Source organism: Penaeus japonicus, unplaced genomic scaffold, assembly GCF_977035675.1.
Source record: "Penaeus japonicus unplaced genomic scaffold, GWHDUDI00000001_assembly GWHDUDI00000024, whole genome shotgun sequence".
NCBI classification, from domain to species: domain Eukaryota; kingdom Metazoa; phylum Arthropoda; class Malacostraca; order Decapoda; family Penaeidae; genus Penaeus; species Penaeus japonicus.
The window spans coordinates 12,608,327-12,621,160 of record NW_028234426.1 but is presented as its reverse complement, the minus strand read 5'-3'; the positions used below and the strand labels follow the sequence as shown (position 1 = coordinate 12,621,160).

Below are 12,834 nucleotides of genomic sequence, written 5' to 3'. Positions count from 1 at the left end.
TTGTTTCTACTGTGTGTTGATCCATGCTATGGGCTGAGTAACTGTAACTCATTTTACATCTTTGTTATCAAACACATTCTTCATAGAAACCATCACAATTAACTTCACTCACTTAGGTAAAAAACTGACATCCTGTCCTTTCATAAAATTAGAAAGACAAGAAAAAAAATCAAACATTATTTCACAGTGCCAAATATAACACTGCCAAAGCATGCTAACTATAGCCAGTGCTGAGGCAATGTGTGGTGGGCTGGGTGTGACAAGTGAACTACTAATCCAGGCCATGCCAGGTCTTCCCTCCACCAGCTGTACCAACTGGTGCGTGCCACTCACTGAAGTCCCGTGCTCTGGCTTTGCACTTGAATGAACTCTTACTTGTTCATCGGGATTGATGACCTCATAATAACCAATACTCCCAAGGAAAATATCCTGAGTCAGAATGTATTCTTCCTTCTCTGCTGAGCTACATCTATTGCTCAACACCACATTTAAGTGTCATCTTCAGACTAAATGGACTGAATAGAACTGTTCCATGGCCCTCTCCAATAATGGCTCCTCCTTCCAGCCAGACAAATCTTCAAATTTTCCACTCAATTCAGTCCCTATCTTGTCATTCTTTCCCTGAACCCTCTCTTTATCTTACCTTCCATTCTCTTCGCTTTTAGTTCAGGCTTCTTTTAAATCTCTACTGGACATCCACTCATCCCCCTCCCTCTCCCTACTGTCTCTCTCTCCCCTCCATCCTTCCACACATTTAATTTGCCGTTTCCCCGAGGCATTCAAATGAAGCATTCACCAGTCATGAAAGGAACACACAATAGAAGAACAAAAACAGGAGACGGCAGCAATACCCCTACCGTCACAAAGCGTGAGAGCCTGCCGACGTAGGAAAATGAAGGCCAGAGGAAGCCAAGTGAAGGCACGGATTTAGGTGCAGGTGAATCAAGCTCCTCCCTGCTATATCTCCCATAGGTACGGGACTCTGTGTTAGTTCACATTTTTCACTTGTATGGCCTCTTTGAACATTCCCTTACAATGATTATTTTCCATAAGATATATAACATATCTTCTTTTTTGCTACTCATCATCAATATCTCTTTAATCAGAAAAAATAAAAAATAATCTTTTCTTGGAATCTCTTATCAACTATGTCTAATTATTTCATGATAATTAATACCTCACTAGAATCACATGTCAGTCATTAAGCTATGCATCTGCTGGCAAGAAAGGAAGATAGAAAGGAGATGGAGGGAGAGGGAGAGGGAGAAAGAGAAAGAGAGAGAGAGAGAGAGAGAAGAGAGAGGAGGAAGGGAGGGAGGGAGAGAGAGAGATGGGGAGAGGGAGGGAGGGAGGGAGGGAGGGAGAGAGAGAGAGAGAGAGAGAGAGAGAGGGAGGGAGGAAGGGAGAGAGGGGGGGAGGAAGGGAGAGGGGAGAGGGAGGGAGAGAGGGAGGGAGGGAGGGAGAGAGAGAGAAGGGGAAAGAGGGAGGGAGGGAGAGGGGAGAGGAGAGAGGAGGGGGAGAGAGAGAGAGAGAGAGAGAGAGAGAGAGAGAGAGAGAGAGAGAGAGAGAGAGAGAGAGAGAGAGAGGGGAGAGAGAGAAAGGAGGAGGAGGAGAGAGAAGGAGAGAAAGAGAGAGAGGAGGAGAGAGAGAGAGAGGGGAGAGAGAGAGAGGGAGAGAGAGAGAGAGAGAGAGAGAGAGAGAGAGAGAGAGAGAGAAAAGAGAGAGAGAGAGAGAGAGAGAGAGAGAGAGAGGAAAGAGAGAAGAGAGAGAGAGAGAGAGAGAGAGAGAGAGAGAGAGAGAGAGAGAGAGAGAAGAGAGAGAGAGAGAGAAGAGAGAGAGAGAGAGAGAGAGAGAGAGAGAGAGAGAGAGAGAGAGAGAGAGAGAGAGAGAGAGAGAGAGAGAGAGAGATGGGGGGGTGGTTGGGGGGAGCCAGCCTGCAATGCATGGTAATATGTAGGTCATGATAAACCCTAGTTGTCAACAATATCCCGGCGCATAATCCTGATGAATGTTGGCCCGGGCCCAAAACTATTTGTGCGCTGAGGCTACTAGAGGCGGGCTATTTCGGGCACCACACGCTCGAGAGGAACATACTTATGACAAAATCCTGGGCATCACTTCCCGGCTTCGCAACTGCCGTCTTTGCCTCCATCGTGCCTATCAATCAACACCATCTAGGTCGGGGGTGCCAAGAGAGACACTGTATGATGATTTTTTTTTCTTCAGAGAAAAAAATAAAAGAAAGAGGGGCAGCTCGCGGGCTGGAATGCGCCATGTGGCACCTCCTCTAGGTTAAGGTCATGCCCCATACCTGCCTGCCGCTTGCCTCTTCTCCGCTCTTCCTCCAACCTCACTCTCCTCCGGTTTCCCAGGTCAAGGTCATCTCGGAAGCTCAACTACGTGGTTGCTGAGGCTTACGTAATGCTGGCGGTCACCACAAGCACTCGATATTACCCAAGCCAATGCCATTAGAGCCGAAGTTCACCTCGCCAAGTCAGCCAATCTCTTCAAGGCAGTTGAGGGTCACCCAAGGGCGCCCTAACGCCCACTCAAGCATGACATTCGACGAGTCGGAGCCCTAGGACGGGAGCTCTAAAGCCGGACGCACCCTCGACCTTACCCGGGCGCCCGCGTCCTCCCTGACCCTGCGGCCGACGTCTCGGGATTCCGCCACTCGCACTCTCAACTCACCCTTGCAGTAGTCGAAGGGATCTTCCTGCTCCTCGTCGTCCGAGCCCAAGAGTTCCTCGCGCTCCTCCTCCTCGAACTCCCGCTCCCGAATGTCCGTTCTGAAATGCACAAGGTAATCAGTCAAAAGCACATTCCTTGGGAAATACCACGGTGCTAATCTTATCATGTTCTCTCAGGAAAGTATACTAGCCTTATTTTCGTACAACATACACTGAATTAATATAACATAAAAAAAAAAAAAAAATACTGCAATGGACTATAAAACATACTCGTTTTTAAATGGATGACTATTCAATCTACACCAACATTTATACATACAATATACATTCACTTAGGAACTATGCTTATGCAACAGCCACTCTCTCCATCTCCATCTTTTAATCCATTTATTTACCTATATCTATATATTCTATAAAGTCCAAGAGACAAACTTACCATTTCAAGGAAACACGAAACTTACGTGAAATCGCCACACAACTATCTATAATCTTACTTCTAATCTCAGGGCGGTGTCAAAGAGCATTCCTAATTATCTCTTCTGACAAATAAAGTAATAAACAAAAATTCTGTGATATCTTTAGAATCCCCCCCCCTCTCTTTTTTTGTCTCTCTCTCTCTCATAGCGCGATGACAACACAAAACTCACCCTGCGAATGATATGCATAGCGGAATGTACACGTCTACTACGGAAACACATGTTGGCAAGCTGTTTTGTTATTGCAGAAGTAACAATTTTCTTTGTATTCGCCTTGAAGACCTTGATAACAGAGGGGAAAGAATAATAAAAAGAAAAAAAGAAAAAACTACAAATCTAACCATCTTTTGCCATAGAGAATACGAAAGTTCAATAAAGAAAAATATCCCAGCCTGCATTTAAGAACAGAAGGAAATATATGGAAGTATTGTAAGAAGGTAATTCATGTTGAGGAGGATGGGGGGGGGGGTACGATGATTGCCTGGGAACCGATTTTCATTAGATAGGTTAATTATGCGCGACATCAAGAGCAGCTTTGACGAGAGCAATACCGCCAAGCGTGCAAAGTCACCCCCAACATGGCATTCGTGAGCTCATATGTTAAAAAATTATATGCACATTATCATTACAATATATTAAATTTGCAAAGAGAAAGAACGAAAATACACGCAAACACACACACACACGCTTTCCGATTCCACGAGCAGCAATATTCACCCCCAGAATCAATCACTCTGGCCGAGCATGGAAAAAAATAACGAGCACTTCACAATTCCAGTATCGCTAAGTGTGTCCAGTAGCCCTCACTCGCACTGCGCTCGTCTACTAGCGTTGAGGCGCAGATACACATTTCTCACTTCGCAATGCCAAACCTTACTATATATTGCCCCTCTCTCCCTCTGCCTGTCCTTCACCTACGCCCCCCCCCCCTCTCTCTCTCTTTCTATTTTTCTATTTTTCTCTCTTTCGCTCTCTGTCTCTGTCTCTTTCTTTCTCTCTTTCTATTTTTCTCTTTCATCTCTTTATCTTTTCTCTCTTTCGCTCTGTCTCTGTCTCTGTCTCTCTCTCCCTCTCTCCTACAATACAATCACTATACTCCGTCCATCCAGCCAACCCCCCACAATAACCACCTAGCAACAACACACTCACTACACTCATCACAGACGCCCTCCGCGTCCATCCCTTCCCATCCTATCCTAGCGTCCGCCACCCTAAGCCAGCCAGCCCTCGCCACCACATCCGCCCCTGCTGTTGCTCTCCTTCCCACTTTCCCTCACCCTACATCCCTCCTTCCCTCTTTCCCTCTCGCTCCCTCTCTCCATCCCCCTCGCTCCTTCACTCTCCCTCCTTCCCTCCCTCTCGCCATCGACCATTCGCCCCGCTCTCTCGCTGAGGGCGGAGATGAAAGGCCGACGCCCCTCTGGAATCTATTAATATTTGAATTGGTCGCGTGAATGGCGGCGATCCCGGGCGTCATATGGGGGACTCCGAGCACGCAGCGCCGCGCCGCCCGGGACGGACACGGAGGCTTCAGACACCAGAGGGATGGACACACAAGGACACATATACACGTAGATAAAGGGTAGGAGGGTACAAGAAGAGAAAGGGGAGGGAGGGAGAGAGAGGGAGGGAGAGAGGGAGGGAGGGAGAGAGGGAGGGAAGGAGAGAGGGAGAGAGGGAGGGAGGGAGGGAGGGAGAGAGAGAGGGTGAGAGGGAGGGAGAGAGAGTGAGAGAGAGGGAGGAAGGACGATGGAAAGGAAAGGGGAAGAGAAAGAGATAGATAGATAGATAGATAGATAGATATAGAGAGAGACGGCGCAAGAGGGCAAGAAAAACGAAAGAGAGAGAACGATGTTTTGATTGAAGGGCAAAATGAATGTGGCAGTGTGTAGGGGGAGGGGAGGAAGAGAGCACAAAGAAATACGTAGAAAGAAACAGCCAAATTGGCACACCCGTCCCAGGTAGCCGCACACAGCCAACTCCTATTACACCACGAGCATTTTTTCCGTGCTCATCCACCTTGAACGCACAGCACAGTTAACACCCAAGGATAACATAACCAATGACACAACCGTCGTTCTTCAAGCGGAACATCGTGTCACCTTTTGTCGACATTCTCTGGAAATAAGAGTTCAAGGATCGCGGCACACCATACCAGACCCACAGGAGGCTAATGGACAAAAGACTAAAACTATATATCTAAGTAACTAGTATATCTATTTGATATCAATCAAATCTTATAAACATTTATAGAGAGCAAAGTCTGTTTATATAAAACTTCACTAAGGCGGTCGGGACGGTTATGAACCGTTATAATGTCTACATTTTAATCAAATGACTCACTGATCTAGTTAAATTACGTCGGTAAATAACGAAAGACAATCTAATATGCGCTGTAAATTGTGTGCGGGACAAAGGGAGGAAGAGGACGGGTGTCAGGAAAAGAGAAAAGAGATAAAAGAGAGAGGAGGGAGAGGAGAGAAGAGAAGAAGAAAGGGAGAGAAGAGGAGAAGAAGAATGGAAGAGAAGAAGAGAGTGAGAGAGGGAAAGGGGAAGAGAAGAAGAGAGGGAGAGCGAAAAAGTTGAAAAAATATAAGCACATTTATAGAACTCCCCATCCAAACTGAGTTATGCGCCTCACCTGCTCCAATATATTATGCGTGCTGAGCAAAATTCACACACCATTAATCAAGAACGCCTATTCGTTTGTCATGTAATGATGCATTACGCAAAAAATACTATTGCATGTCATAAATTTAGAGTTCGCGTTCGTGGCAACATCGGTGTATACCAGTCACGCAAGCACATGGTCGCGACTCCCTGTCACCAGCGTCATGCCTCCATGCACGGTAGCAATCCCAGCTACTCCGGAGCGCGCATAGGTCCTCAATGCGCGCTCAGTGCATGACCTGACCCCCGCCATCACAGCTGCATAGCTATCCATTGTCATCTGACCGTTCATAGCAGCAGACCACCACCATGTCCGTCCCGCGCGCATGTGGGCCCCACCCCATCCTCTACCAACGCATGAACGTGCATACTTCGCATGATTGGCTTCATGACACGCAGCCGCTCTCGCCAAGGCTATAGCGCCGTCAGTCCGGACGGCGGGTTTTGCTTGGAAATTCCTTATCGCAGGTCTCCCCCCTTTAAGGCGAGATGTTCTCGAGTCTCCGGGAAAGACGGCGGTTTCGCCACGTGCGTCTGGCCTCGTGACACAATACAGCTGTCTGACAGGCCGACGTCTCCCTTCTTTCCTTGAACACCTGCGCGGTCTCATTTCGGTCATGACAACCGCGGCTCTGCTTTTGCTTCCTCTTCTCTCGGGCGCCCGCATATCAATCTAAAATTGGAAACATACAGCACGTCTCCGCAAGATTTTGTATCTCGCTTCTCCTCACGCCATAGTAGGCAAGTCTTCTGCTCTTACATCACCGTCTTAGCTCCCCTCTTAAGACATTACATAAGTGAGGCAAAACTCTTACATACAGACATAAGCACGAACATACGAAAACACATACATACACATAGATAGATAGATAGATAGATAGATAGATAGGTAGATAGACACACACACATACACACACACGCGCGCGCGCGTGCAAGCCTCATTAAACCTATACACAAGCATCGACGCACACATGCTGTCTTCCACAGCAGAGTGCGTGCTGGTTTCTTGAGCGTGTGCGCAAGTGAGGCGTGCGGGGGACCTTGTACGGCCTCTTGGGCTGCCCTGATCACGCCACTCACTGGCAAAGTGGGGCAGGCGACGCGTTATCACGTCATACACAGGCCTCCACTCTTCTCCACCACCTTTCGCTCCACCACCGCGATCGACACCAACGCGACTGATCATCACACCGCAACAGCGGCGACGACGACAAACACTACCATGACGACCACCATCACCACCACCACCACCACCACCACCACCACCAGCCGTTATCCTGATTCTTTTCCTCTAGAGAATGAGGGTGGGAGCAGGCAGGGAGAAAGGGAGGTAGGGGGGCTGTTGCAAAGACGCTTCGACGAGGGCCGCCTTGAGGGGCGTCGCGCGTGAATTTCCCTCGCGTGGTTTTGGCAGCCATAAAATACGATCGCACTAACACCCAACTTTCGCCAAGCGTAAGAGAAAAGGAGAAGTGGGGCGTAAATACAGTGCGTGACTCGGAAACTTTATCGTTCAAGTAAAAAAAATAATGAAATAAAGATTAAATAAATCTATAAATAAAAAGTGACAGGTTTACTATTAGCCAAAATACTTCATACATTTGGTATTTAAGAACATATTTTACACAAACACACACACACACACACACACACACACACACACATACACAAATTCACTAAGTAAACGTACGACGAAATTAACGTACTTCGGGCCTTGTGCAGAACGACTGCTCATACTACATACTAAGGTCATACTACAAGCGAACGATTTCCTCTCTCCCTTCCCTTTGGGTTCCCGATTAATTTCGATTTTCAGGAAAGAAAGAGAGAAAGAGAGAAGCAAAACCGAGGATTAATATTCCTGCAACCTTGCCACACATCATACAACAACCATACCGAATGACATGGTAAACCATACATCACATAATGCAACCATACCACACCATATACTACAACCATACCACGTCGCATGCTACAACCATATCACATCACATACTACAACCATCCCACATCACAAGAACACTCCAGTTAGACCAATAAAAATATCAACCAGGAGATATTAAAAAAAAGAAACGTATTTCTCTGCATGACATCATCCAAGCCAAATAAATTCCGCATGATGTCACCAGCATGACAAACCCGCAGGTGTCACGCTGTAACAACCAAATGTACCGTCACTGGCTCTTGAATGCAGCCATTTTCAAAAATCACGAAAGCGTTGGAGAGGAGGAGAAGGGGGATGGGAGCGGAGGGCTATGGAAATAAATAAATAAATAAATGAATAAACAAAGAGAGAAGACTCTTCCTCTCTCTGTCTCTCTACACACACACACACACACACACACACACACACATACACACACACACAAGCATGCATGTATATGAGTATGATTATGTGCATGAGTATGAGTATAAGTATGTGTATGTGTATGTGTATGTGTTTGTGTATGTGTATGAGTATGTGTATGTGTATGAGTATGTGTATGAATATGAGTATGAGTATGAGTATGAGTATGTGTATGAGTATGAGTATGAATATGTGTATGTGTATAAGTATGTGCATGTGCATGAGTATGAATATGTGTATGTGTATGTGTATGTGTATGTGTATGTGTATGTGTATGTGTATGGGTATGTGTATGAATATGAGTATGTGTATGAGTATGAATATGTGTATGTGTATAAGTATGTGCATGAGTATGAATATGTGTATGTGTATGTGTATGAGTACATGTGCGTGTGTGTGTGCGTACATGATATATGTACATGATTCGATGGCAACCACGCCCTTCGGCTTTCCAAAGGCAAGACGGCCCGAGCGGCCTTTCTAGAGCGCGGAGAGGCGGGGCGCGGCGATGGCTCTACGCTACTCTTCGAAGCATGGATTTTCTGGCTCAGCTTTTGGTCGTGACCGAATTAAAACGTAAAAAAAGGAATGTTGAATTACATTTTCCCAGTACAAAGTTTTCTCTTTCCTTTTTTAATTTAAGAACCTATTAACCTTTTTGCTCCTTATCATGATAGAGTGAACAATATGTCGCCCTCTGAACTTCGCAAGGAAAGAAACTGTCAAGTATTAAGCATCTACTAAAAGTAAAAGTAAAGCGGCGTTTGACCACACGAACATGTCACGAAGACTATATACACAAATCAAACTATCCCTAATGAAATAGATCAATAAATTGGAGGCCTTTTCTAAGCCAAAGCTCAACACCAAATGTCGCAGGTCCACCCCATCTCCCGGGCGAGTAGGTCACCATCGTTGGCATGAGTGTCGGGTCCAGCCGACGGCGCCCGCTGGCCACTGCGCCGGAGAGCATCGCCCCCTTAAAACGGCGGGGGCAAGACAATGCCGCGACTGACGTCGTGTCCCCTGACTGACGGCGTGTCATTCCGGCGAAAGGACGCCCACGTGGGTATTCAGCCGTCATTGAGCGCGTGTATGCAAGGATAGGGGGCCCTCCTTCTGCCCCTTACAAATCCAGACAGACAGGCAACTTGCTCTCCGTGACATCTCATAATAGCTAGGTAGGTGAGTGAAACAGCTCAGACTATTCAACTTACTCATCGTATACATTGAGAATTTATTCACGTCACCAAGACAACGCCACCGTTGACTTGTACCAAGCGTAAAAAAAGTCTTCCTTTCCTAAATCTATAGTAATCATTCATCCAACTCCTCCATTCGCAATATTAGCACCGAATGTAAGAACAACTTAATGAAAAAACAACAACTGATAGAGCAGGTCAGTAGGTCAATTTAGCAGCCTACACTTTATCTCCGAGATCGCAAATGCGAGTGAGGAATCGCGATAAGACACGCCTCGCCCCCTCCCCACCCACACCCCCTGCCCCGAGAGAGCCAGCCAGACAGACACCCCAATTAACCCATAACCGACAGCGACACTGAGACGATGCAAGTCGTAACCCGAAGCTCGAGCCGCGAGGAGCACTTACGAGTGAACAGTTCTCAAGTACATGCGCACTTAGCGGGACTCCGGGGAGGAGGGGCAGAGGCCGAAGAAGAAAAAGAGGAGGAGGAGGAGGAGTCTGAAGCGGGGACTCCGGTAGTGTAGGATAAGACGCGCACACACGCGGCACCACTCGCTAAACTGGTGACAAGGGTCAAGGGAGCGTGACCATGCCCAAGGAGAGTCACAAAGGGTTCCCTCACTGTAAGTGATTTGTCATGTAGAAAGGGAAGGGAGAGGTGTAGGGTGGAGGCTGACCATCCTCATTGCGACTTTAAATCAAACAAACCCGCCTCAAGATCAAAGGCAAAGCAACAGAAACAATCAAGATGCAAACCGGAAACAGAAACGGCGAGCAACCCAAAGGATCCGCCTTCGGAAATTCAAGAGTCGGCGTTCATAAAACGCGAACTTGAGAAGAGCTCTTGGCCCGTAAAGGATGCGAGTAAATATCCTTCCATCAATGTATAAAAAGCAAACACTCAAGCACATACACGAGCATACAAAACATTCGCCACTATCATCATCATAAGAATAACAACAATAAGTCAAGTCGACAAGATACTTCAGTAATTTTGCAAGATCCAGCTCGTTAAAGGCCAAAATACAGCAGACTCTTGGGAGGACACAGACCTCGCAAACAGAAGCCTAAAAAAGACCTACCAGCCACATATCACAGAATCACTAAATCGACGCGACGGCCCCTTATCAACACACTCGCTCTAGGAAGAGAGAGGGAAGGGAGGGATAAGGAGGGAGGGATAAGGAGGGAGGGAAGAAGGGAGGGAAGAAGGGAGGGAAGAAGGGAGGGAGAGAGGGGGGGGGAGAGAGAGAGAGAGAGAGAGAGAGAGAGAGAGAGAGAGAGAGAGAGAGAGAGAGAGAGAGAGAGAGAGAGAGAGAGAGAGGGAGAGAGAGATACACAATATATTTTTTCATGCAGTCAACCTCGACCGAATGTTCTCCCTTTCGCCTTCTTGCTTCACGTGCCTGTCCTAAGCATAGCAACACACACACACACACAGAAAACCTACAAAGCTTTTCTCAAAACACTCAGGTATTATTACTCATACTACCAACCTATTCCCTTTTCCGTATCGCGTTATTATCATCATCATCATTATCATCATCATCATCATTAATGCATTTCCTACGACTCCGGAAATGAAGATGAAGGAAGTCGTAAAAGTAGAAAAAAGGTTCAGTTCCTAGACGCGACGCTAACCACAAATCTATCTATAATGCAGGCTGTAAGGACCATTCTCTAATATTACGTAGTTATCTTCTACTTCTATTTCTCCTCCCCCTCTTCCTCACACTTTTCGGACTCATTCCCCTGCTCTCCCGGTCTCTACATGTCTGTCTGTTTTTGTCTCTCTTCTTTATGAGAAAGAAAGAAAGAAAGAAAGAGAGAAAGAGAGAGGGAGAGAGGAGGAGAGAAAGAAGGAGGGAGGGAGGGAGAGAGGAGGAAAGAAAGAAGGAGGGAGGGAGGGAGAGAAGAGACGAGACAGAAAGAACGAAAGAAAAAAAGAAAGAAAGAGAGCAAGAGAGAGAAAGAAAGAAAGAAAGAGAGAGCAAGAGACACAAAGAACGAAGGAAAGAAAGAGAGCAAGAGAGACAAATAAATAGAGAGAGAGACAGAAAGAACTAAAGAAAGAAACAAAGAGAGCAAGAAAGAGAGAGAGAGAGAGAGAGAGAGAGAGAGAGAGAGAGAGAGAGAGAGAGAGAGAGAGAGAGAGAGAGAGAGAGAGAGAGAGAGAGAAGGAGAGAGAGAGAGAGAGAAGAGAGAGAGAGAGAGAAGGAGATAGAGAGAGAGAGAGAAGGAGAGAGCGAGATGGAGAGAGAGAGAGAGCGAGAAGGAGAAAGAGAGAGAGAGAGAGAGAGAGAGAGAGAGAGAGAGAGAGAGAGAGAGAGAGAGAGAGAGAGAGAGAGAGAGAGAGAAAGAGAGAAAGAGAGAAAGAGAGAAAGAGAGAAAGAGAGAGAGAGAAAGAGAGAAAGAGAGAAAGAAAGAAAGAGAGAAAGAGAAAGAAAGAGAGAAAGAGAGAGAGAGGGCTTGCAACGTGGCGGCCTGGCAACGCCACTCGAGCTCAAGTCGCCGTCTTACCGGATATCTGATATCTTCTTTAAGATTCAAAAACAGTCGTAAGATACCACTTCCTACGCCCTCCCCTCAGGAAATATCCATGTGCCCAGGTTGCTTGAAATTCCATGCCGCCCATCCCAAGCACAAGCACAGGCTGTTCCTGCATCACGCGAAGGCGGGTTCTCTTCGTGAGTCAAAGCATCAAGGCAAACCCGAGTTTATAAAGAATAAAGGGGTGAAGATATTCGGGGGGCCGGGGGGGGGGGGGGGCGGATGTAGGACATGACTTTAGAAGATGAAAAGTGGCGCGAAAGGATAAAGGCTGCGTAGGTCGCCATCCTACGTTTGCGAGGGCGCGCGATCACGTTGCAGGGCACCAGGATCGCGGCGGCGGTGGCGGCGGCAGCGACTCCGACCGACTCACTTACCCTTATACTCACGGGCGCCTCGCCTCGTCTACGACATCACCATTCTTTTTCAACTCACCTGAAAAATAGAAAAAAAGGTCGTTACGAACTTTCTCATTTCTCTCTCTCTCTCTCTCTCTCTCTCTCTCTCTCTCTCTCTCTCTCTCTCTCTCTCTCTCTCTCTCTCACGTACACACAACTCACAACCCACTCACTTATTCCCTCTCCCTCTAAACATGCAATGCAGGTCACGCGTAAATTTACGTCGAAAATGAAGTAGAGTGAACGGCTGACAACATGTTTTCTCAAGATTAAGGAAGAACGATCTACGACCTCGCACCTTATCTCGTTATGAAGGCGTGGAGTATGTATGACGGGGCCGCGAGAGTGGCACGTACCCAACATACCCCCATTTACCTCCTGGCTCTGCCAACTCACAGCCACTCCACCACCCTCCCTCCACACATAACAGCTTCCCGATCCCTTTGTAATACCTCTTTCAGGCATTTCTCAAATAAGAATATAAATAAACAAATAACA

General features: G+C 47.0%; 1 protein-coding gene across 1 annotated transcript in view; it reads right to left on the bottom strand.

Annotated features, from left to right (window-relative positions):
- The window catches only part of LOC122248415 (uncharacterized), a 44,117-nt gene that overhangs the window by 14,009 nt on the left and 17,274 nt on the right, over positions 1 to 12,834 (bottom strand). The window contains exon 2 of the mRNA XM_086551113.1: positions 2,692 to 2,789. Coding sequence (XP_086407239.1) covers positions 2,692 to 2,789 — 98 coding nt within the window. The remainder of the gene's footprint in view (positions 1 to 2,691; positions 2,790 to 12,834) is intronic.